The sequence below is a fragment of the Desmodus rotundus genome, chromosome 11 (assembly GCF_022682495.2).
Source record: "Desmodus rotundus isolate HL8 chromosome 11, HLdesRot8A.1, whole genome shotgun sequence".
In the NCBI taxonomy this organism is placed as follows: domain Eukaryota; kingdom Metazoa; phylum Chordata; class Mammalia; order Chiroptera; family Phyllostomidae; genus Desmodus; species Desmodus rotundus.
This window is the reverse complement of record NC_071397.1, coordinates 102,824,447-102,849,367: the sequence shown is the minus strand read 5'-3', so window position 1 is coordinate 102,849,367 and position 24,921 is coordinate 102,824,447. Positions and strand designations below refer to the sequence as shown.

Sequence of the window (24,921 nt, the reverse complement as noted above, 5' to 3'; positions counted from 1 at the left end):
GGAGCTCGGCTGGCGACGGGTGTGCGCGGCGCAGCAGCGCGGGCTGCGGGAGCGGCGGGTGGCGGCAGCCAAGGGCGGAGCGGCTGCTGGGCGGCCAGAGCGGCGGCGCGGGGAGCGAGGGCTCAGCGGGGCCGAGCGGCAGCGGAGCCGGCCCGGCGGGCGGCGCGCGGCGCTGGCGGCGGCCATGGCGGTGGCGGCGGCGGCGCTGGCGGCCCGCGGGGCGCGCGGCGGGAGGGGCCGGCCCCCGGGCGGCGGGCGGGCGGAGGGGGCGGGGCCGGGGCGGCGGGCGGCCCGCGCGGCGGTGGCGGCGGCGGCGGCGGCCGGGACGAAGCGACGGCGGCGGCGGAGGCGGCGGCGCGGGGCGCTCGGGCTGATGGCGGCGGCGGCCGGCCCCGGGACGGCGCTGTCCCCGCGGCCGTGCGACAGCGACCCGGCCACTCCCGGAGCGCAGTCCTCGAAGGTGAGGAGGCGGCCAACGGCGGCGGGCGGGGGCCCGGGCGGGGCCGCGCTCTGGGCGAGCGCCCGGCGCGGAGGGCGGGAGTGGACGGAGGGGACCCCGGCCCCGCCACCTGCCTCCTGCCCGCCGCCGGGTGCGGACAGCAGACCCGCGTCGCGGGCCACCGTTTTCCGGCGCTGTGTGCGTCCGAGCAGATTCGGAGCTCACTTCCGGAGGCCGCCGACGCACCGACTGCGGGACGCGCGGGCTCGGGACGAGCCTGCGGGTCCGCGCGGGTACCTCGCGCCTGCTCGGAAACGTCGTGCGGGTCGGGACTTGTGCACAAGTATGGAAAGACCGGGTCCGACGAGGAGCTTAATCCCTAAATTTGCACACAGCCATCCTGATGTGTTCAGTGAAGCTGCTTAACTGTAGTTTGTACTGTTTTCAGGAGGTAAAATAATGTAGTGTCTTTAAAGCCAAAGGTGAGTGGAGAAAAATGAAGACGAGCAGGATGTCCCGCGTTAAACGTTCTGTTTTGGAAGTGTGGTCGGTGGGACGGGAGGCGGGGATGCTGGAATTTCAGCCTGTGGAAGAGTTGTGCCAGGGGAGGCAGTGGGGCCGGCACACTTAGGCTCCGCTCTTCCCGGAAGTCTGGCGTCTGCGGGGGTCAGGGAGGCGGTGCTCGTTGCTGTGGGACCAGGAGCTCCCCAGGGGACTCCGGTGCGCCGAGCTGCGGGTGGGACCGGTGTCTGAAGGGCTCCCAAGTGCCCGGCCCCACGCGTGGCTGTGAGCGAGTCGCTCGGCGCGCCGCCCGGCGCTGCGGGGCGTAACGCTGGCCCGGCACGCAGTGCGCAGGCGCGGGCGGAGGGCTAGGCCGGGTGCCGGAGCCTCACCTGCGGCCTGAGACGCGCGGGGACAGTGCATCCGAAGGGGAGAGCCACGCGACTCCGGTCTCATACTGATACGGCAGCCTTAACCCACGCACTTCGGGTCTATGCAAATTGTTTTATGAATTGTGTCCCATCAAACATTAGGAAAGATTGGCATAGCCGACTAATGTTCCCTGTAACGTAATAATGCATTTGCCTAGAATCTGTAATAGTTCAAACCGTAGGTACAAAATTGTGGTTTCAGCTTTTTTGAGGGCATTGCATTTTTAATTTTTGTCTCTTTTGAGTATCTACATTTTTTAGTCAATGGGAATGTAAATAAATTGACAAATCCTTAAAACCTCAGAAACAAGTAAAATAGAAATGATACTTGAATGCTTAAAAGGAGTTACGTATTGAATATGAAATGTTGCCGTTGTGACACTGTTAAATGCAAATCTTTGAAGAATAGATTTAGTCTGTTCTCCATCTCCTACCTGGTTGCTTGTCTTAATAGGAATATTCAGAGCTCTTTAATTGAATGCTTATTTTATAGGAGTTGAAAAGGAGCATGAATATTCCGGATATTTTACTGTTTGGGAAAGAATCTGAGTAAATGCCTAAGGGCTGGAGCCATTTGAGGCTTTCCAGTTATCATCATAACCATCTTAACTGACTTCTAATGGGCACCGGACTCTCTGTTAGACCTTCTTTTAAGTGATTGCCGTGCATTAACTGCTTTAACCCTTGCATTAGCCAGGTACTACAGGCACTATTATTGTCTCAATTTTGCAGATCAGGAGCAGCTCACAGAGGATAACCGCTCAGCTAGTGAAGGGCCCAGAAAGACCCCAGGCCGCAGCTCCGGCTGCCTGTCCAAAATACCTTACTAGCTCTCCGTGCTCTCCTGCAGGATTCCTTCCCTTTTAATATGTAGCAAGAGGACCACGGTATTTAACAAAATATTAGTCTTAGCAAGCTACGTTACCTTGAGTTTTGTTTTGGTTTTTTTTTGAAATATTTTTTAAGCTTTCTACTCATTAAGACTTAGCTAATATGTGAATAAATCAATTTCCTAACATTGGATCCTTCATTTATTTTCTTAATGTAATGGTCCATCTTTCAGCTGTGATAATTATTGTTACAGTGGATAATGCCAGATAAAAATTTTTTAAGCCTCTCTCTTTAGTTAAATGATCTGTGTATAATTTTCATAGCTGGAGTAGGAGGGTTTGCTTTAACTCTAGAGTGTTCCTGCAGTTTTATGTGTTTCTTTAAACTAGGAGGCATTTAACCTGGGTTGTTAGGTTGGTTGGTAAGAAAGTAAAAGTAGATTTAGACTTAGAGGTTAATTGAAAGGTGTTTTTTTTTTTTTAACTTTAGTTATATTGAGAATCAGTTTTTAGCTCTCTCTGGGTTTCGCCCATGCTACTACATTCTTGGCCCCTTTTTAAATTTTCATAGAAAATTAACATTGTATAACCAGTTGTCCTTAGAAAGTCTTTATGTTGAGCCTTTGGACAAGTCAGGAAGATACCTTCTTTCCTTGTTATTCTCATTATTTTTTTTTAATCTTCTAAATGTATAGGATGATAATGAAGATAATTCCAATGATGGGACGCAGCCACCCAAAAGGAGGCGGATGGGCTCCGGGGACAGCTCCAGGAGCTGTGAGACTTCAAGTCAGGACCTCAGGTACCGGCACTTCCTGCTCCGTGCCGTCTCCCGTGGTGTGCGCGCTCTGCGCCAGCTCTCTCCTCCCTTCCCCTCAACCCAGCCAGAGGCAGTCGTGAACTGTGGCACAGTATTTTTTGTCACGTTTTACAGTGTGTCACCAAAGTGGCTTTTGCTCCCAGTGCAATTCAGTTTTTTAAAAGTTTTGGTAAAAGACACATAAAGCCACCATTTGACCTGTTTTTGAGTGTGTAGTTCAGTGGCATTAACTACATTGTTGTGTGACCATCACCACTTTCCATGTCCAAATTCTTTCACTGCTGGGAACAGAAACGCCCTGACCGTCCAGCACTAGAAGTTTCTGCGTCCCCCTGTCCCCGTCCCCAGCCCCTGGCAACCTCTACTCTGCTTTCTGTCATTGTGAATGTGCCGTTTTCACGCATCTCCTATGAGATGCGTGTTGTATAACGCTTGTTATACAACAGTTGCGATGTTTGTTCAAAGCTCATCTGGTGTTTCTGCAGAGCTCACCTACGTAGCAGTGTGTATTACAATTTTACTTTTCTTTAGGGCTGAGTCATACCCCGTTGTACGGATATACCGTCTCTGCTGGTCCGTTCCTCCGCTGACGACAGCTGGGCTGTTGGCACCCTTGGTCTGTGACTCGGCCACTGAGTGTCAGTAGATCCATGTTGCCCCGAGTTGCTGTGGGTGCGTTCCTAGGAGTGGAGTGTTTGGGTCGTGTGGTAACTTATATTTTCCACAGCGGAGGCACTGTTTTATAGTCCCGCTAAGAGCGTACAAAGTTTCCAGCCTCTTGTCTTTACCAGTTTGTCAGCCAAAGGTCATGGTATCGATTCACCCACAGTCACCCCTGTTTGCGGGTCAGTGAAGAAGGAAGTTTTCCAGTTCAGAGCACACACGATTTTGTTGTTTTTTGTTTTTCCCCCCATAACAGCCATTCTGAAAGGTGTGAAGTGCTGTCTCACTGGGACTCTGATTTGAACTTCTATAATGCCTGCCGACGCTGAGCATCTCTTCGTGTGCTTATTGTGCATCTTCTTCTGAGAAATGTCTACTCAAGATTTTCGCCCATTTTTAAATTGGGTTGCTTGTTTTTGATTTTGTTTTTGAATTGTAGGAGTTTTCTAAAAATATATTCTGGATATTAGTCCCTTATCAGATACATGAGTTGCCAACATTTTCTCTCGTTCTGTGGGTTTTGTCCTTTCATGCACAAGTTTTGAATTTTGCTGCATCCCTTGTTCTCTGTTTCCTGTTTGTTGCTCGTGTTTTCAGTGTCACTCGTCCAGTCCCAGATCGTGAAGATCTACCTCCTATGTGCACTTCTAAGAGTTTGCTAGTTTTAGTTCTTCTATTTAGGTTTTTGGTTCACTTTTGAATTAACTTTTGTATGTGGTAGGAGGTAAGGGTTCGGTTTCATAGTTTTGCATTTGAATATCCAATTTTGATATTAATCTTTGAGAAAACTGTTTTTTTTTTAAATTTAGTTTTCATTGGATAGTTTCATAAAATAGAGTCCCACTCCTGCTTCTCTCATCCATCGATGACATTCAGAGGTTGTATCCGCCCAGTCCCAGCAGCCGCGGGGTCAGGCCTGGCATCGGTCGGCAGTACTCTGCCACCATCTGACCAGCTCCGGGCTCTGTTCCTGGGTCTGCGGAGGCCGTGAGTGTAAATGGTTGGGGTGCACAGCTCAGTTCAGTGAGAAACGGGATTTCAGAAACGCAGCCTCCTGTGGCTCACTTGGCACCTTGGAGGGTGAGACAGTGGCTGTCTGCCAATCCCGTGAGGAAGAATTCAGAACCAGTGCCTCCAGCCTGTTTCGGCTTTCGGGCCCTTAAGCTTAGAAATGCCTTTGTTTCCAACACTTGAGTGTTGGTTCTTTGCGTTATGTGGAAAGTAGTGTTTCCCTTGTCCGTTTTGTTGGGCACTTGCAGCTGGTTGCCTCCCCCTGCCCGGGCCGCCCTGTGCTTGCCTTGGATGGCACAGGAGACCCTGGGAACTCCTTTGTGTTGCAAAGTCACACAAGTCTGACCGAGGACTTACATAAGTAAAACAGTTTTTCAAAATCCTTAAAAATGAAAATGCTTACCATTCCATAGAAGCCACATGGAAGGCCTAACACGCACCGCTGTGTCTAGTTTCAGCTACTACCCGGCAGAAAACCTGGTCGAGTACAAGTGGCCCCCGGACGAGGCTGGAGAGTACTACATGCTGCAGGAACAAGTCAGCGAGTACCTGGGCGTGACCTCCTTCAAACGGAAGTACCCAGGTACCCGTCGTGGTTTACGGGGCAGATTAGACCTCACTGCTAACCGGCCGTCGTCTTTGTTGGAGCTGTTAACTAACCAGTGTTTGCGTGTGGATTATGACATGTCCCCTCCTCTGCCGGCTGCTGAGTTCCCTCTACTTCTGTCATCCAGCCCCTCTCTCTACGTTGGTTTGTTCTTTTGCTTTGTGAACTGGTTTAAAAGCAAAATAAGGAAGATAAATTTCCTGGGAAAACTTTTAGAAAAAATCCTTTTACAGTGATATGAACCAAGGACTTTTGATTCTTTCCGCTGCTCCCCGACCTGAAGCACGGAGGCGGCGGTGTGAGCTGGGTCCGCACCGAGAGAGGCTCTCCTGTTTGGACATCCTTGGTTATGTCACTTTCTTGCTTTGAATTATGCTGTTTTAAATTTCATTTTAACTTTTATTTCTTGAATTTGTGTATTCTCTTTAATAATACTTGGCATATGTAATATGAAGTCCTTTTTAAAATCCTTGAAGGTGCCAACTTTTTAATAATTTAAAAGAAGTAACTTTAGCTTTTAAAAGTTTTCCAAATGCAAACTGTCGCAAATGCAAATCACCATTTTTAACAGTCCTTGTTCTTCTCTCTGTGGAGATTTAGAACGACGAGACCTGTCCCACAAGGAGAAGCTCTACCTGCGGGAGCTGAACGTCATCACTGAGACCCAGTGCACTCTCGGTGAGGGTGGCCGTGGGCGCGAGCTTTGAACGCCGAGTGTTTGTGAGGCGAGAGGGGATGAGTGTTCCTCTTTTTTCAACATTCATGAAATAGATGGGCTTCCTTTATGTTTGATTACTGTTAACATGCAAAGCAGAATGATAGACTGTATGGAGATACCATTTTTCTAATAACATTCACAACAGAACTGTCAAAGTGTGTGTGTGTGTGTGTGTGTGTGTGTGGGCGCGTGCAAAACTTGTCCAGTGCTTTTGGAAAGTATTGATCCTTCCCTCTTAAAAGGCAGATTTTGTTCAGTTTTTGGTTCCGAGTGGTTATGTCCATGCTTTGTTTGTAACTTTGCTCTCACAAACATTTAATGCAACACAGCTACTTTTTAACGTGACGCGTGGGCAGGTGTCTCAGCCATGCTTGCTCTCGCCGCTGCGAGTGTTTGGGATTGCCTGTGCGGCTTGTGTTTACGTGCTGACACTCTCGGTGGAGTTCAGTGTATCAGATTTGAAGATAAGAACTGTTCTGTATTGCGACTTCTTGGGTTTTCCCCGGCTGTTCTGTGGTGTTGCCAGCAGTTAGTATGTATCATCAGTTGTTCCAATAAAGGCATATGTGTTATTAGTAACAGAATCTTAGAAGAGAGACGTTTGGTTAAGAAGTTGATTTCTTTGTAAGTTTGATAATTTTTTTAATTGACTTCATTTTATGAATTCCTTTTTATTATTTTTAAACACATGAAAACATTTTGCTTTGATTGATGGAAAATGTTTTAGATGCAGGGTGTAGTGTGAAGGAGAAGCAGGTTTTAAAAAGTAGTTTTGTTTATCCAGCCTTAGTTGGTTTTCTTTCCCTTTTTTTGATCTGAAATAGGTTTAACAGCACTGCGCAGTGACGAAGTGATTGACTTAATGATTAAAGAGTACCCCGCCAAACACGCTGAGTACTCGGTGATTCTGCAAGAGAAAGAGCGGCAGCGGATCACCGACCACTACAAAGAGTATTCTGTAGGTGTCGAGGTGACCAGCACCTTGGATGTGGCTTGGGGAGAGCGACATTTTGCAAAGTTGCGTGTGACTTCCAACTCTGGTGGTTTTATTTCAGCAAATGCAACAGCAGAACACGCAGAAAGTTGAAGCCAGCAAAGTGCCTGAGTACATCAAGAAAGCTGCCAAAAAAGCTGCCGAGTTTAACAGCAACTTAAACCGGGAGCGCATGGAGGAGAGGAGAGCCTACTTCGACTTGCAGACTCATGTAAGGACGCATCCTGTGCCGTGCTCCTGGCCGGCTACGCGCTGGCACTGAGCTTGTGGCTGCCCGGCAGCAGGGCCTTTCTCCCTGGAGCCTGAGACGCAGTGTCAGGCGTGGCCTGCTAACACTCGGTTTGCCTGTGTGTGTGTACATTGGGGGCATCTTTTGCTTTGTGGGGTACACTGATTCCCGCTGTGTGCCCCGAGAGTCGTCATCTGAGTTTTCCACATCAGTTCCCTTAGTTCTCTCGGCACTGTGAGGCTGAGACCAGCGGCGACCCCGTGTCACAGACGGGGAAGTCAGAGCAGCAGAGGCTCGACTGTAGCCGAGGTCATGGTGGCCTCAGTGTGAGAACACTGTCCTTCTCTGGGTGATGGCCGTGGGGAGAGCTGAGCAAACCCCACCTGCAGGATGGGACACACCACTGTTCCCTTGGGTGGCCGCTCCTAACATCTCCTGGTTTGGGCTCTTTGGGCAGAGGGGGTGGCTGTGTGGTGAGATTATTTTCCTAAAGCCTTGATTCCTAGCAGGGGTCAGCCTGTGTTTCTCCGTGTGCTCACCAGGTTATTCAGGTGCCTCAAGGGAAGTACAGAGTGCTGCCGACCGAGCGGACCAAGGTCAGCTCCTACCCGGTGGCGCTCATCCCCGGTCAGTTCCAGGAGTATTACAAGAGGTAGGCAGTGCTTCCGCTTGCTGTGTGTCCCTGCTGGCCGTGGCTGAGGGAGAGCCTGGGGCAGGGGCCTCCTGAAAGGCCAGCCCTGTCAGTTTCTCCCGAAGATGCCTGCAGTCTGTGCCCGGGTCCTCTGTCCCCAGGCTCTGGGGAAGGACACCCTTCAGCCGGGACGTGGACGTCTTTGGTGGAGCTTGGCTGGCTGTGCCCCGACTGCCCACTCCCGGCCCAGCCTCTGTGTGTCTGAGGCAGGTGCTGAAGCTCCTGGCGCCTTGCACCCCAGGTGCGAGGGTGTGGTCCCAGCCATGGCCCCGGTGTCCCACATGCAGCCCCAGCCCTGCAGGCTGCAGTCTGTCTCCACTCGCGCCTCCTGACCCTGGGGCAGGAGAAGTGGGGGAGCAGGGGCCTCACCAGTGGGGCCTGCGGGGAGTGGCGGCTTGCTTCCTCTCCCACTGCAGCCTGTGGAACTGAAGTCAGCACTAACGGGGGGGTGGGGGGGGGCCTCTGTGTCCCAGTCTCTGCCTTTCCTGCAGCCATAACCCTGGTGCTCCTCAGGACGTAGACTAGCCTTTCCAGACTAGTATTTAAAGTAGACCGCGGGAAAGTACTATTTGAAAGTCCAGCTTAAGTCCTGGGTCAGCACATTTTAATTTTCTAAATTCCTGGGTCAGCAAATTACTAAAAGCGAGGGGCCAGGGTACCGAGCCCTGTGGCTTTGGGTGGGACGTCTGAGTTGAGGGAGCCACGCGTCCAGCACCTGCTCCTGAGCGGGGCGCCAGGGCACGCCGCAGGGAGGGCGGTCAGCGGGGCGCGTGCTGGTGCACCTCGGTTCCGTTTCTGAGAACACATGCCGCACAGGTTGGTTTATGTAACTTGTTCCTGAAAGTCCTTTGTTAACTGACATCGAGTCCCAGGCGCTGCTGTGGCTCGAGTGTGCCTGCTGGCTGATCGCGTCCTCACACTGTTGCTGTTTTACGCGAGCAGCAGCGAGAGCTCTCGCCGGCCGTGGCCATGGCCCCTGGGTGCATCTATCTGTAGGATTCTGCCGTGCTGCAGTTTCACCCGTGTGTGCCGACGTTTTCATTTGGTCGTTTTCTTCGGCTGAGGGTAAAGGAGAGAGACAGCATCTTTTGATGATTAAGAATTGAATGCATGCTTTACACTTTCAGTCTCGGGAACAAACATTTTGGCTTTTTATTTATTGCCCCTCCTGGTCCTTCATGAGGAAATGTTATCTTCTGCCTCCAGTCATTCCTCACAAGTTCTTGGGGTTAACTGGGAAGGTCTCAAGGCTGTTCCCGCAGCTCAAAGTCAAGTCGCCTGCGTCTGGTGACGAGGGAAAGCCTAACATCTCTGAACTGCAGGTACTCCCCGGATGAGCTGCGCTATTTGCCGTTGAACACAGCGCTTTACGAGCCACCGCTGGACCCTGAGCTCCCCGCCCTTGACAGTGATGGCGACTCCGACGACGCTGAGGACGGTCGGGGTGAAGAGAAGAGAAGAAATAAAGGCGCCTCGGTGAGGACCTTTGTCCCTCCCCTGGCATTTTTGCTGATCACTTTCCTGGGAAGTGAGGTTCAGCCTGTGTCACTGTCCTCTCTTTGAGTCAGGACAGTTGCAAACGATGTCCAGAAAACGTGCCCTGACAGAAGTTACTTACTGTGGCTGTTGGTGCAGGCGAGCCGGGCAAGTTTGTACTTGTACTTGCCCTTGGCGGTCAGCACTAGCGGCCGGTTTTACAGCCTGACGTTGAGCCCTCTTGGTGTGGGGGAGGGCCTGCGCTTGGGTTCCTGTGGCTTAAGCAATAATTTTGGGCTTCCTGTAGGACAGTGTTCAGGTTACGGTCATCTGTTGAGCTGGTAGGTTTTCCGGATGATTTTTTTTGCAGCAGACTGCAGACTGCAAGTCAGTGGGGGAGTGGGTGCTGCCGGGGGCGGGAAGGGGGCAGACCGGGACAGTGCTGGGCTCTGATTTCGTTCAGCTCAGAGGCCCTTTGCCCACGTTGCTCCGTGACCAGCATGAACCCGCGCACGGTGGGGCATTGCTTGGTCGCCAGTAGCTTCCGAAACGCAGTTTGTGACCGTGCGCGCTTTATCGAGTCAGACGCTGTCATGTGGGTGATGGGGTGCCTGCGACCCTGCCCTACACCTGCCGCTGGGCAAGGTAGAAAGCGATCCGCACTTCGCGGGAGCGGTGTAACAGTCTGCGCTCAGACCCAGGACTTCCACAGACGGACCCCGCAGACGCGCCGACGGGGCTCAGCCGCAGGCCCTAACTGGGCTTGGGCAAAGCTTAATTCGTCTGTGGGAGTGCTGCCAGTGTTTTTTCTTGGTGGAAGTTAGAAATACGTCTGACATCCGCAGTGGGGAATACATTACACACACGTGACAGCAGCTCAGTTCAAAGAATATTTAATCATGTGACAACGTGTGCGTGACACGGAGTACTGCGGCGCGCTCGCGCACGTACCCTCGTCCATTTCGGTGTCTAAAAAAATGAGGGCGCGCACGGGCCAGGAGGAGCGGGCGGTACCAGCGACTGCGCGTGCGTGCGTGGGTACGCACTGCGGGGGGCGGGGCTACGCTGGTGGTCCCGGCCTCACCTCAGAGGGTTTACCGGACACAGCCTGGTGCTCCCAGGAGCATAACGTTTTCATTTTAACTAGAAAAGTTGAAGTTAAAAAGTGAGTTTAGCCGTCAGATGTTGAACTGAATCTGGAGTCTCTAAAGTGCATCGGATGCCCAGCGACGCAGGGCTGGCCTGGGTCGTCTGGCACGGAAGCCCGAGCCTGTGCCGGCCCTGTTTGCTTGGTGGCCTGAGTGACTCCACGAGACCCCCGCACAGGCCCCGCCTGTTTCTCAGACGTCACTGTGTAGAACGAGAGTGCCCCGCTGTGCCACGGAGGCGCCCTGTGCTGGGGCCTCGGCCGGGGGCAGAGCACCGTGATGCGCCCACAGCGCGTGGCGTGACTTACCTTCTTCCATCTCCGTCTCCGCCGGAGGGCGTTCTCTCCTGTTTAGAATTACCTTTTTATTTTTAAGTTGATGGAACTTGAAAGGGGTTTTTGAATAGGGGTTTCTGTAGTTTTCACAACTCCGACTCAAACCTGTGTGAATTCCGAGAACGCTTGTTCGTTTGCCCTGCAGGACAGCTCCTCGGGCCACGCGTCCGAGGGCGAAGGCCTTCCTGACGGCCAGGAGGAGCCGCTCCAGGGGCGACCGAGGCCCAAGGACAGAGCCGCCACTCCCAGGAAGGACGCTGCCAAACGCTCTGGACTGTCCAAGTCAGTTCCCGGGTACAAGGTAGAAGAAAAAAGCCCCTGACTCAGCTTCCTTCCTGACCAGCTCTCTCCCTGAAATGTTTTACCTTTGAACCTCCGAGCTGCGGAGCCCCCGCCTGCCGCGCCTCTGCCGCCCCTCTGGCCTCTGCCCTCTGTCGGCCCCTCCGCTGGCTCTGTCTCCTGGTGGCGCTCTCCCTGCGGCTGTGGTTCAGCTTCTCTTTCCCCTATGTGCACATTTTATGAGAGCATTTGTCTTTCTTTTAGATAATAACCAGGCAAGTATGGGTTTTTTAAAAATTATTTTATAGGCAGAGCCTTGTCCTTGGTTTCCGTGGAGGCACGGTGGCGGCTGTCAGACCCTCTGAACGCCCCACTGCGCGGGTCGGCGGCACACGCCGGGTGTGCCCGGCGCTGGGCTGCAGCGCTGTTGTGCCTTCGCTGAGGAGGGTCTGGGTTTAACCTCAGATTCTTCCACCGGCCTGCCAAACTCAGCTCAGTCGGGCAGGAAACAGTGAAACCTCTGATTTGCGCAGCGAGGCCAGGCAGCCGAGCCTCCGCAAATGGATCGCACTGTTCTGCCAGGGCCTGGGCTGCGATACTCTAGGTAATTTTTTGATCTGGCTGCGCTTGGCGTAGGTGGCGCGCTGTCGGCGGTGGCGTTGTTCTCCCGGTTTCCTGCTGGTGTGGGCGCCCCCTCCACGGGTCAGGAGACCGCACTGCGGGATGTGGGAGCACCACAGGTGCGGTGGGGGTGGGGTGATAGCAAAACAGACAGCGTCTGGGTCTGGGATGTGCGGGATCAGCTTCTCGTTGTGCTTATGAAGGCGTTTTGAAGGCACGTTCAAGAGTGAGGTGCTGAGAAAGTTTTGCGGAGCAGAACAGCTAACGTGGGTCAGGTGTTGGAGCTGGGCCTGGGGATGGAGAAGGCCGGGTCCCAGGGAGCTGCAGCCACGAGCCTTCCAGCAGCTGGGTGCCCTGTACGTCTCTCCAGCGGGAAGGCAGCGTGCTGTGCTCGCGCGGGGTAGAAGATGCCTTTACGCGGTCAACTCAAAACTCGTGTTTTCCTGCGCAGGGTGGACAGTTAGGCTTTGTTCAGCGGGGTCGGCCTCCCAGGGCGTTAACAGGCTGTGGCTGCGTGACTTTCGTACCTGTTTTCACACATATAGCTTATCTAACTTTTTAAACTGAAGATTTAAGTTCATGCTTAATAATTAAAAGCGAATGAACTCCAAAGATTAAGTTCTGGGAAGTTCGACTGGCCTGTGTCTCATGGTGGCTGCCGGGTGCTGGCCGTGGTCAGGGTGAGGCTGGTGATCAGTCGGGGGCTGGAAGAGGATGTGGAAGTAGATGTTCAGTGGGGCTGGACACGGAGAGCTTCGGTCCCGGTGCTGACTCCCCGTGGGCGAGACCGCCGGCACCGCAGGGCACCGGTGTGGTGTGCGCAAGACACACGTGCAGTCCCTGCACTGAAGACGTGTCGGCGTTTCGCAGTCGGGACGGCCAGTGTTAGACTTCCTGCATTACTGTGAACGTGTTTATTAGAAGCTGACCTCTACGAAAAGTATTAATAAGCCGTGATGTGCCTCAATGTTAGGGAACTCCAAGCTGCAGGTCGTAGACATAAATGTTCTAAAATGTGGGAGTCAAGGAAAGGGATGATGTATCTAACGTCTGGTGCTTGCCGGCCACAGAGTTTAGGTTCCATTACCTTGAAATTGACGCGCAATTGTTAGGGTCCAGGCGGGGCCAAGGTCCGTGCTGTGTTTGTGCTGCCAGGGAAGCCTCACTGGTCTATGGTTGGTTTTTAAGCAGGAAAACGAGTGTATCGTGAACCTTTCATTGAGATGCTCAGAACCGTTGGACGAGTGCTCTGTGTTCTTGGCAGCAGTGAGACTGTGACGTTGTGGCCTTCGAAATGGACTTGACTGTCTCAGACATGCCCAGGGCTCTGTCGATCCCCGGGGGGCTCTGCACACACTTCCTGCCCCCCCCCCAAGGCTGCAACACACTGAGACTAGCTTCCCAGCCCGCGGCTGCTGTCCACTGTGCCAAGTCCTGGCGCAGACAGTGCGGCTTCTGACGGAGCGCTGCGCACTTGAAGGAGCCGCGCACTTTCTGTCCCGAGCCCTGGCAGCACCTCAGGCAGTGCTGGGACGTAGCGCATCCACCCACACGCTCTCCCCCTCTCTCTGTCCCCTTCTCTCTCTTCCCCTCCCTCCCTCCCCCTGTTTTCATCAAGATGAAGAATATTGGGTAAGAAAATTGTAGGTGGTTTAACAAAACACGCTTTTAAGCTTAGAAGTTAAACCTGGAATTTCCTTGGTGTCCCTTTCGTCACAGGTGTCTCCTGTATATTTTAATGATTGTGGAACTTGAATTGATCTAGAATGTGAATGACTAGGCTTGTGTTTCACTCCTTTTGACTTTTGTAAAGGATCTCCTATGAGGAGTTCTTTTTAGGATTTAATATCGTGTGGTTACTTTCTTGATTGTAGTGGGAGATAATAAGAGCACTTAGTATGCCGGTATCTACCTTAAACTACAAGTATTAAATAGATATCCTTTCCACTCGGCACAGGCAACGTCACCAACAGGTGTTTCTCATTTCGGTGGCCAGAGGGGCAGCTTCCTGCTGCGCATTGTGGCAGTTGCAGACCTAGCGTAACTGAACTAGAGCTTGGATCCCAGAAGTGCACTTCCTAGCTGTCGTTACTGAGGTGCAGGAGACGGGCACCTCACACTTAGCACGTCCCAGGGACAGCGGAGGGGGCAGCGCTGCAGGCTGGATGGAGGGTTGGAGCACGTGGCAGGGCCCTGCTGCGGGGGGGCACATGCAGGAGATGCGCACGCAGGAGATGTAGGTTAGCTCACGTGCAGTTTTATATGAATGTCTGACTGCATATTTATTATTTTGTAGAGATGTTTGTGATTGTTTAGAGTTACTGTTTTTATTATATTTATGTATAAGGTTGACTTTTTAAAATAAATAAGCCAAAAATTATTTTTGAACGCCTCTGTCATCTTTTGCAAAGAAAGACAATGAAAAAAGTAAAAGTGCTGAAGGAATTGAGAACAAGGTGTTCAGGCCACAGGTCTTGGAGGTGGCAGTGAGACATTGCGCAGCTGGGGCTTTGCCATGGCCTCTTTTCGGCTCAGTCGCCGAGGAAAGGGAAGCGAAGGCCACGTTTGGCTAGGCTGGAGTAAGAGAAATTTAATAACTCTGCTTGAACTGATTTTTTTCTCCATCTACACATGTGAGCCCCTGGCCCCGTCTCACGCTGGGCCGCACTTTATCTGGGCTCTGCGGTGACTGCCGTGTGTGCAGAGTGTGAACAGGCCTCGTTCCACCAGGGCCCAGGCTGCGCTGCACACACGTCCCCTCCCCTGGCAGTGGCAGGCGCAGCGACTCCTTTCCGCTTTGTTCTTTTCCACGTGTTGCCAGTATTTTTTAAAGCCTGAATACCTTCATTGGATTGAGATGTTTTTAATATGAAAAATGAATGGTACTCAAAATGTAAGGGCGTCTCTGTATTTTTTTTAAGTGACAATTCTTTTTGTCTGAAAACTTTGATTCGTGCCTCATACTGAGTGCTTTCTCCATAAGCACAGGCTCTCTTATGAAGGTGTTGGGCACACAGAGGGAATAATGCCTCTCAGTTTCCCACAGACACGGGTGCACATCTGCATGAGCTGTCTTTCAATTAAATGTGGTAAAACCTTGGTTTTGGAACTTAGATTTTGTGGATCTGGTTTTACAACTTTGGAAAATACCGGTGTTTAAACAAAACCAGTAGATAAGCTGCTTAAAACTCTCCTCTCTTCCCTAATGAGCCTAATTGGATTCTCTTCCGATTAATAGTGCGTTTGGGCATCATGCTTAGTCCCCCCACAACCCCCGCCGTGACACAGCTCTTCTGCACGTGCGGCATGGAGGGCACTCCCCTGGAGTCCTGACACGGGGTCCCTGTGGATGGAATTTCAAAATGAAATCGGAGGCTTAGCAGGCCATTGTATGTTGGGAGCAGAATTGAGTTAGGTCTTTCAAAAAGGTCCTCATTAGCCAGTTACCGAAAGTAAAGATGAGGCAGAGCACTAAGCGAGTTCCTGTTGCCCCTGCCCTAAGTCCTTCTGGCATGAATTCATAGCCCTCTTCTGCCCTTCCAGCCCAAGGCCCCTCCCAATGCCCTCTGTGGAATCTGTCTGAAGGGTAAGGAGTCCGGCAGGAGAGGCAAGGCCGAGTCACTCATACACTGCTCCCAGTGCGGCAACAGCGGTGAGTACCACGCACCCTCTTGCCGCTTTCACCGCCCTTGGTCTGGTGCTCCGCCAGCTGGTGCTCCGGCAGACATGCGCCAGAGAATTATCGGTTGTTGTAGAGCAGGCGGTGAGGCGTAGATGAAGGCCGGCGTTTTCCTCCACTGTTTCTCCCTCTGGCGGTTAACCACTGTAGCCACTCTTGAGAAGTCACAAAGCAACCAGCATCTCGCTGTGCCGTGTTAGGTTGAACGTTCCTGTGTGAATTGGTGAATCCTACTAACACTGGTTTTGGTTTAGGCCACCCTTCTTGCCTGGATATGACCACGGAGCTTGTTTCTATGATTAAGACCTACCCCTGGCAATGCATGGAGTGTAAGACCTGCATTGTGTGTGGACAGCCCCACCACGAAGAGGAGATGATGTTCTGTGATGTGTGTGACAGAGGCTACCACACGTTCTGTGTGGGCCTCAGTGCTCTCCCGTCAGGTAAACACCGCCGAGACACTGCTGAGGAGGGCCGTCAGCTCCGAGGGGGGACGGGAGCCGCCTGGCGTGCTCCCTGGAGGCTGTGCGGACCCCACAGAGACGCGCAGGGCCTGTGCTGTGGCCACTGGCATCCTGTCCCCTGGCCTGTTTTGCCTGCACCCCCACCTACAGGACAGAGGCCATGCCAGGGACCCAGTCTGAGTTTGGAAATAGAGCTCAGTTAAAGAATGAGCCTGTTTTTCTACTAGAATAGCTAAAGCAACAGCATCAGTTTGATTTTATTTCTATGCTGTTGATACAGAAGCTCAACAAAGGGAGTGCTGTGCCTCTGCACACACTAGACCAGATTTCTGTCCACTGAGGCAGCATGACAACTCCAGAGAACTAGAGAATGAACAAGACACGGAAGGACCAATCCAGAGCTGGGCTCAAACATTACACACGTAATTGTGTAACGTCAGCAGTGACTTGCGTAGTTAACACTGTGTATGATGCTTTATAAAGTAACACCTAGGACTAAGTTTCATGGGAAATCACCAAGAAGCAAGCAACTGAAACAGTGGTCTGAAGTTCTGCAGGAACTCAGATTGCACCACGCAGGGCATCCGTGTGCTGCACGGGCCTGGTCCCCCAGGACCTGAGGGGTGCCGAGACACAGCTGCCAGGGAGCAGCAGAGAAAAGGGCTGAAAACAGGCGAAGCTCAGGAGCAGGTTTGGTAATGATTTGCGTTGCTGACCCCCGTAAGCATGGTAGTGTTTGGATTTCAGAAAGGATTCCACTTCCAATGGCCCATATCTTTGCTCCGGGCCTTTTAATTAAGACACAGCATCACTCTGCCCACCCCCCACCTGAGTGCCATGTGGCATCAATCACGCTAATCACCTCACCACTACGTCTTCTCCCTGAATGAAGGATCTCGGTGCTGCCCTTCCCACCGCCAATCCACAGGAGTGCTGTTAGTGGTAGCTAAGGACGGAGAGCTGAAGGGGTTTAAGACGCAGTCCTACCACAGTTTCGCTGTGTATTAACTAACAATTTTTCTCCTAGGTCGCTGGATTTGTGACTGTTGTCAGCGAGCCCCCCCAACACCCAGGAAAGTGGGCAGAAGGGGGAAAAACAGCAAAGAGGGATAGTTTTATGACCCCGTTATTGTGACATGCATTTAAGTGAACTACTTGGTGCCAATTTACAATTCTCATGTTTATGCCAATAAAAGATTTTTAAAATTAACTATGTGCTTAGCATTTGCAAGTCGATTTATTTACTTTTACTCTAGGAACCAATTTTAAGTAGAGAACTAGTTCATCTCAAAGGCTTTTTCTCTATAACTCGGCTATTAGGCAACTTCATTTGAAGTAATTACACCCCCCACCATTATTTTCCTAATCTCTGTTGTTTCTGGCCCACCCTGGGGACCAGAACAAATTTATTTAGTAACAGAATAATGTCCCTAGGCAGCCAAAGGTGGAAAAAAACCCCAGGAGTGACGACGCGGAGCGGCCGGGTTACAGCTGTCCCTCCGCGTGGGCGGGTGGGAGGCCTGGGTCCGGTCGGTCCTGCAGGTGCGGAGCCAGCACCACACTCCAGACTCGGGGTCCCAGCCTTTAGCATTTCTAACGAGTGAAACTACGCCATCCACCTTTCAGTCCGATCTGTGCACCTGCAGGGAAGGTGCTCTACTGATTTACTTTTTTGGCACCTGACAAGCTCATCAGAACAAAGTTCAAACATTTTATTGTGCAGACTCCTTTTACGGGAATTTTAATCTTTGAAGGAAAACTGATCTCAAACAGGCTGCTTGCTCCTCCTTTGCGGTAATTGAGGTAACACAATTGTATGGCTTTGCTTCCGATCCCCTAACTGGAAAAGGTGAGAGCCAGGTACGAGGAGCCCCTTGACGGCGCAGGGACACCACCCGCACAGGTTCACGGTCATGATCTAGGGTGCGCTCCAACCATCAGAAGAGGATTTCAAGGACCAATTTCAAAAGACTGATGAGAACCGTCCAGAGTACGGACTCCTCCTCCCGGGGCGCGCCTTCGGGGTCATGCGCGTGCTGGGCCCCGGTGCCTGCGCCGTCCATGGGGGCGCCGTCCCCGATAGGTGCCGTGGTGTCCAGATACACCTTCATCTCAAACTCGCTGTCGCGGTGGGACGGGTGCCCGTACACGCCGATGCCCACCGGGCGCTGGAAGTGCGCGGGCACCGCCACCACGTCGCGGCCGCAGGTGGCAGCCTGCAGTTCGTAGTCATCGAAGCTGGGGTGCAGCGTGCGGTCGGACACGTACAGGTCCGCGTCGCCCCGCACACTGCGCATCGCCAGCACAATCCTGCCTTCGTGGTTCAGCCGTAGGTAGCTGTAGTTGCCGGCGCCCACGTGGCCCGGGACGACGTGCAGCAAGACCCATTCCGCCGGGACGTCCTCGTCCTCGTCCTCAGAGGCGCCGCCCCAGGACGCCGCCCGCGCCGCCAGGAGCAGCAAGAGGGCGCCCTTCCAAGCGGCCGTCATGGTCGGCGGCGCCGGCACGGGGGCCTCACCCGCTCGCCCTGCAGAGAAGCCACCGGACGCGCTGAGCGCACTCCGGATAGCGCGGCCACATCGGGGGCGTCCACCGCCCGTCGGAGCCTCGGCTGCGGGCGGTCACCGGCGACCTGGGGCGGACAGAGGGGCCGGCCGAGCGCGAGCGCAACAACAAGGCGGCCGGGGAGGCCAGAGCGCGGGTGGCGGCTCGGCCCGGAACAGGCTCGGGGTGGGCGGCACGAGCGCGCGGAAGTCGGAGAGCAGCGCTATTCTCCAGCCCGGTACGCAGCACCGCTCCTCACACGGCCCGCGGCCGGGCTGCGCGCCGGAGGAGGCGGAAGAGCGGCGGCGCCTGAAAATGAGACAAGACCCAGAAGTCGGGTGGGGGCTCGGAAGTGAGGAGGCACCGGAAGTGATGGGTATCCTGGATCTCGCGAGAACAAGGAAAGGGGCGTGGCGTTAGGCGGTGGCGGGGTTGTAACCACGGCGACGGGAAGGGGCGGGGCGCAAGCGGGAAATTCAGCACGTTCACCTGGACGCGGCTCCCACCCCGGGCTCTCCCGGTGAGAGACAGGTGCGTGGAGGGACCCCGGTCCCGCGCTCACTTCGACGAAGCGCCCCTCCGCGGGCTCTGCGCGGAGCCGAGCGGGTCCCTAGGTGAGCGTGCGACAGGTGCGCTGAGGGGCCCCGTTACCTGGTCTCTGTTCCTGTTAAGAACGTGGCACAGGAGTCCGAAAGCATCTTTCAGCGGGGCTGCACGTAAGTTCAGAGTTCATTGTGTTTACGCGGAGTTGGTGTTCGGGGAACCCTACTGGACACTGAAGGGGAGTCCCCGACGAAAGGCGGTGTGCAGTCTAGTGTCGCACCGTTGTGCTGCTTTCAGGGCTTCTGCTTGCTTTAGAACCTCAGGATTCACTTGGGCGGACACTGGTGGAGTACAAACACTAAAAACACGAAGGGGGGTGGCACGCGTGTGGCTGAACACAGGATTGTCACATTTGCGGTCACATGCAGTGTGTGGCAGTAGCATGACAGCCTTAGGCTGGTTTTTGCTCGGGGTGGACTCGCCTGAGGTTGGGTGTGGCTGTTCCTGGGTGACACTGGTCTCTGGCTAATGACGGAGGTGGCACTAACGGGTCTCCCATTACTCCTGCAAGAAGAATCTGGTGAACTCATGCGGTTCCCAGCGTGACCGCTCTGCAGTCCCCGGCGGACAGGGCATATCAGGCTGGAGCATGGAGAGTGGGCCCAGCACAGGGTGGCCTCTGGGTCGGCGTTGCATCCCTGAAAAAAAAGGCGAGTGTACAACTTCAGCGTCCTGCTGCTAGTAGCTGGTGATCTGTGCTGTCCTAACAAGCCACAGCACTCCGAAGTGCAGAATTCACGGTTTGAGAACCGAGTCTCCAAGGTCGGGCTTTCCTCAGCCAAACCGACAGAGACAGGGGATGGGTTTTTCAGAAATTAAAGCAGCAAAATGTAAAGAATACCATCTTTTAAAATATTGAATAACTTGGGCAAGGACTTGAAGACGTAAATGCAGAGGATAACTTGGCACTGTTCCCACATCTCTGCCATCAGCCGCTGCTCTGTGTTCGGAGCTCTGCCCTCTGCGTGGCTGGCACTGGGGTGCGGGGAACCTTCCGTGTTCTCTTGCTGCAGAGTAAACCATCGAGGATCCTTTAACTATGGTGTCACTTGACATTTTACTACAGAAGTTCAACGTGTGATGGAACAACCTCATCCTGTTTCCTAACTCAAGAGTGAAACCACACATGCCTGGCTTGTTTCACTTCCAGAACAGAAAGATTTGACCTTTCCTAGTCTTTCCACACACCCGGAAGCTGGGTCACACGGCAGTGATTTTCCCTTCCAGAAAATGAACATGAACGCGTACACACGTATTTTCAGGGGGAAAACCTGAAAGGCGGTGCGCAGTCTTTACCAGTGGCACCACTCGAGAAGCAGAGAATAATTACGGTTTTTCCTTGTGTGGATTTTCTATTTTTGCACCACTTACAGATGCTGCTTCTGTGTCAATAACAGGGCCTTGAATGTACTGTCTGCAGTTACCTGAGGGCTGCTGTCTGGTTGAGTTTTCTGACGCAGCTTTAAAACTATGGTCTCTGTGGCAGCTGCTTGTCCCGCCTTTTCCTGCCGTGCATACGGAGTCTCTGACACACTAGCATCTCACCGAAAACTGACTCGAATGTAACCTCTCAGCGTGCTCCTGGGCTCGTGCACGTCCACCTCGTGCAAGGCTGGGCCTGGGCGCGCACAGCAAGGAGAGGAGGCCGGAAGGGCGTCCCTTACCCTTCTCACCTTCGTAAGTGGCCTGCACTGTGTTGCTTTTGTAAGTAACACAGTGAGGCCGTTTCTGTCAGTGAGGACAGGCGGGCGCTGCAGCAGACGACCCCAGCTGGTAGTAGTGTGCTGCTTCTCGCACGGTCCCCCGTGGCTGCTTGAGGCAGACACAACTCTGGCATTTCCCTCCATGCCAGGGCCCGGAGGCCCCCTCCTCCTGTGGTTCCCCCTTCCTGAGCACTGCTGGTCCCTTGCATTTAGCCAACGGGTGGAGGAAGAGAAGAGAGGACTGTGCACGGGAGGGTTTTATGGGCTGGGTTTGTAGGGGCCCACGTCACTTAGGCCCCCAGACTCCCTGTCCCTGCGGCCCTGGCCAGCACTCGGCTCCACTGGCACCTTGCTGCAGGGAAGCTGGATCGCGTGGTTTCCAGAGGCAAAGGGAAAGCTTGGTGGGCCAGGGCAGCAGTGGTCCTCTCCTGGCTTTGACCTCACTCAGGGAGGGCAGTGGGCTCTCTGGGGTCCCACCCCGAGGGCCCCACCCTTGTGACCTCATTGCTTCCCAAAGGCTGCACCTCTGAATCCTCTGAAGATTAGGGATTTGCCATGTGTGTTTGGAGGGACTGGAACATTTTGTGTGTGCACACAGGTTAATGGCAGCTCTGGGACACTCAGACATGAGTGTTTTAGCTGCCATGTGTCTTCTTGTCTCTCGAGGTTATTTTCCACCTCTCCATGTGTGCTCACCCCCACCCCACTCAGGCCCCCGTGCCTTGTCCCAGCTGAGGGGTCTAGCTCTGTGTCATCTGCAGCGGTGCCAGGTCCCCTCCTGCCGTGTCCAGGCAGGAGCTGCTGTGTGTCCTGCAGGCGCCCCGGGGTGGCCGGGGCACAGTGTGTGGGCCTCGGAGCCTTAGACTCTGCTGTCTCCAGCTCTGTGCTGGTGGGGAGATTTTTCTCAGTTAATGACAGTGAAAATACTCCGTCGCCCAGCACGTTAAGTTCTTAATTACGATGTTAGATAGCACATGGCTTTGGATGAGGCCTCAAAGCGGGCCGCGGGTAACCAGGGCCCCTGCTTCCACCGTGTCGGGCTGGGCCCACTCTCCTGCCTCCTAGAGGTATGTGTGCAGCTGGCTATGGAGGGGGCCGGCCGTGCTGTCTTGGAAGGGCAGAGGGTTCCTGGTCTCCTCTCTCGTCTCCGGTCCCGCCCCTCCTCCCAGCCAAGGGGGATGAGGGGCTCTGGGAGACTGGACCCCACGCAGCTCCGTGGGCCGCTGTGGAGCTGCCGTTCTCCAGTGCTCCGGAAAGAGCCCCGTCCAGAGGCCTGGCCTGGTGGTGGGGGTTATCAGAAAGAGGCAGTGTGGGAATGGGGTGCTGAGGTCCCTGGGGACCCTGCAAGGAAGGGCCAGCCTCTGACCCCGGGGACACCAGCACCGGGCACAGACACATACATAAGCCTGGGCACCTCGGTCCAGTGGAAAGGAGGAGACGACACTAAATTCCGATTTAGGTCCCACTTTAACACACCAGGAGATAAAGGGGTTTCAGCCGGGGACGGGGGACCAGGACTGGGTGGGGGTTCGTCTTCCTCCTTGCCTGGGCGCCGGGAGTCCATGCGGTCAGCCGACCAAGGTGGTTTTGGTTTGTTTTGTAGCTCTCCTCCTGGCTGTGCGGTGGTGTGGTGGCACGGTGCCAGGCCGTGGGTGACAGGCATGGGTGACAGGCAAGGATGCCAGGCGGCTCTGCGACTGTGACCCCACCCCTGCCCCGCAGCACACACCCTCGTGGGTGGGTGCTGCCTCGGACAGAGCCAGGGACACGAGGGACACGCTGGGACTCCTCCCTGTGCTGCTGCGGGGTGCCTGAGTAAGGCAGGGGTGGAGACATGAGTTGAGGGGGGCGCCCCCACTACCGCTGCTGTCTCCGATGAACATCTGACTAGGAAAAAAAATCAACTTTAAAGGCGCGTTGTAAGAATCAGAGGGTGTAATACACATCGATATTCACAAGTGTGCGTGTTAACGTCTACGGAAGTGACTCGTGAACTGTAAGCTGGTTCAGAAGTGTGTCTCCCAATGACTGTGCTCAGTTCTACAGGAATCACAGAGGTGATTACGACAGTTTGCGTTAAAGAAATAAGACAGTGTCTCACCACAGTTTTATGTGTGCATTCTCAAAGCTTTTCAAAAACGTAAGGTTTTGCATGTGGCCCTTTGTTTCCTGAGGTGCTTGACGCTTCTGAGCAGCAGTGGGCGCAGCCAGGTGACAGCAGCTCATGCACGGGGACCTGTCACCCGTCCCTGTGGCAGACGCACCCCTGTGACCCACAGCGTCTGTGAAGGGAATCATGGGAGCTTTGATGCCTTCACTGTGATTTTAACGTGAAGCTCGCCACCAGGCCTTGGCAGCTGTAAAAACATGAGTTGGCACCGAGTTGGTGGCCTGGACAAGAGCGTGTTTTCACGCATCCCACATGCGTGTTCGTTGTGTTTGTGTCCCCAGCCTGGGCCTGAGGCTGCCGTCTACGGTCGTCACCTGGCCAGCGAGCACACGGGCTGCACACCTCTGACTACTCAGCATCCTGCGTCTGCGTGCCCGGCTGTTGGGGCGCTGGAGTGAGGGGTGAGCCTGGGATGAGGGCAGAGCTGTTGCTGCCCATATGTGACGTGGCCTTGGGAGGGTTTGCAGATGCAGGGAGCCCCACCAGGGTGGCCCAGGCCCCACGGGCCCCACTCCTGCCCTGCGTACCCAGGGCAGGCTGTGCCCCGTTTCCCTGTGGGGCAGGTGGGGCTGAGCCTGCCAGTGGTGTGGTCCAGGACGGGCCCTCCCGGGTGTCCAGGGGCACCCTTTCCCCTGGGAGCAGGGAGGGGTCTGGGTGATGTGCTGTGTGTGCCCCCATTAGTAGTCACGCACACACGCCCGACGGACCAGTGTCTGCCCGGGGCGTCACCCCCGTCGTCTGTGTGCTTTCAGACTCGGATGGAAGGACCACGGGCCCCCTCCTGGAGGCCTGGCGGAGGGGGCGACATAGTCACCGAGAAGCACCTGGCAGAGTCCTGGCCCTGCGCCTCACCCGTGCCGCTGGCCTTCCGCGCGCCCCTCTGTGCCTTCCCCGCGCGCAGCCACGGCCTCTGCGTGCGGAGCAGCGAGGACCCTGCGGGCCAGGTGCGCAGCCCGGGGGACCTGGAGAGCCCTGTGTCCCTCTCTGACCCGTGACACTGGCGGGGCCATCACCCTCCGTGGGTTCCGCTGACAACCAAGGGGAAAACGTGGACACCCCCAAAGCATTCTGTGAACTCGATTTTCATAAAATGAGCTGTTCAGAGTCACTTCATTACAAAAGTTCTTCAGAAAGAACACGAGCAAGAATAAGTTCATCTTAACACTCAGGACTAGTTGGAATTTTATAGATTTTTAATATCAACACATTTAAGGGAATCTATTGTGTTTATCGCAGGCTCTTTTACATTAAAGGGCGAGAGTTTTGAGGACGTCACCTTTTTAGAACGGTTCGTGACTAATGTAGTTATTTGAACACTCTTAATAAAAACGGGTTTCGCTGTAGGGAACGGGAAGGTAGATTCTCCCAGTGTGCTTTGGCGTCTGAATACTCTTGGCTTCCCTTTGGGCTCCAGGAGTCGGAGGACTGTGAGTGTGGTCTGCAGGAACCCAGCCGCGTTTGCTGTGACATTGTCTGTGGGCTGGCGGTCCTGCTGGCGGTCGCTTTGCTAATGGTGGAGACCCACCGCGCGTCCCTGACAAAGGGACACAGGCGCTCTGATTTTTCTCCCCTGGGTGGCAGCTCTGCATTCAGACCCTCGGCCTGATGCGTCCTGCTTCTGCCATGAACCATTAAGTGCTCGGAAAACCGTGGCCCAGACAGGGTTGCACGCTTGGGACGAAGCGGACACGGTGGGTGACCGCCACCTGTTACTCACGGCTCGCACCCCTCCTCCCGAAGGGGACACTCTTGACTTCGGCCCCGTGGGACCGAGTCACTCTGCTCGTGCTCTCTGTGCACGGGACACGGGTTACGCGTTCTTCCGTGCCAGGTCCTTCGTTCAGCACCGAGCCCCTGAGCTGCCTCCGTGTTCGCTTGCACTGCCGCTCGCACTCCTTTGCACGCAGGGGCCGCGCCGACCCACCCGCTGTTGTGGACCTTGTTTCGATGCCACCGTTTGATGGC

At 54.4% G+C, this 24,921-nt stretch overlaps 3 protein-coding genes across 24 annotated transcripts in view; 2 read left to right on the top strand and 1 right to left on the bottom strand.

Moving 5' to 3' along the window:
- The first annotated feature begins 262 nt into the window (after positions 1–262).
- Positions 263–17,146, top strand: PHF10 (PHD finger protein 10). Of its 2 annotated transcripts, none has more exons than XM_053913547.2 (12): positions 263–460; positions 2,897–3,003; positions 5,148–5,278; positions 5,903–5,980; positions 6,845–6,978; positions 7,076–7,225; positions 7,786–7,895; positions 9,257–9,410; positions 11,039–11,194; positions 15,337–15,445; positions 15,727–15,915; positions 16,964–17,146. In XM_053913547.2, exons 1-12 carry the CDS (start codon positions 374–376, stop codon positions 17,047–17,049), a joined length of 1,491 nt encoding a protein of 496 aa, XP_053769522.1. In that variant the 5' UTR covers positions 263–373; the 3' UTR covers positions 17,050–17,146. The 2 variants fall into 2 exon arrangements, with proteins under 2 accessions (XP_053769522.1, XP_053769521.1); XM_053913546.2 differs by having other exon boundaries at positions 5,897–5,980.
- Positions 17,147–17,633: 487 nt separating this feature from the next.
- On the bottom strand, positions 17,634–18,765 carry C11H6orf120 (chromosome 11 C6orf120 homolog). The gene has a single exon (XM_024552044.3). The coding sequence runs from the start codon at positions 18,423–18,425 to the stop codon at positions 17,874–17,876; it is 552 nt and encodes a 183-aa protein (XP_024407812.1). The 5' UTR covers positions 18,426–18,765; the 3' UTR covers positions 17,634–17,873.
- A 127-nt stretch (positions 18,766–18,892) lies between these two features.
- WDR27 (WD repeat domain 27) overlaps positions 18,893–24,921 on the top strand; it is a 96,569-nt gene continuing 90,540 nt past the window's right edge. For 19 of the 21 annotated variants that reach the window (XR_008425481.1, XR_008425485.1, XR_008425484.1 and 16 more), the window contains exons 1-3: positions 18,922–19,196; positions 23,238–23,357; positions 23,709–23,900. Coding sequence is in view for 14 of the 21 variants with exons in the window: in XM_053913539.1 (XP_053769514.1) it covers positions 23,715–23,900 (186 nt within the window). In the remaining 7 variants the exon portion in view is untranslated. Of the gene's footprint in view, positions 19,197–23,237; positions 23,358–23,708; positions 23,901–24,921 lie in introns of all 21 variants that reach the window. The other 2 variants (XM_053913532.1, XM_053913543.1) reach the window with 2 other exon arrangements.

Bases quoted from the DNA above. Each gene is read 5' to 3' on its own strand.
- PHF10 (XM_053913546.2), top strand. From the start codon at position 374: ATGGCGGCGGCGGCCGGCCCCGGGACGGCGCTGTCCCCGCGGCCGTGC. The intron at 3,004-5,147 runs GTACCGGCACTT...CGCTGTGTCTAG, and splicing joins ACTTCAAGTCAGGACCTCAG to TTTCAGCTACTACCCGGCAG. The intron at 11,195-15,336 runs GTAGAAGAAAAA...CTGCCCTTCCAG, and splicing joins AGTCAGTTCCCGGGTACAAG to CCCAAGGCCCCTCCCAATGC.
- C11H6orf120 (XM_024552044.3), bottom strand. From the start codon at position 18,425: ATGACGGCCGCTTGGAAGGGCGCCCTCTTGCTGCTCCTGGCGGCGCGG.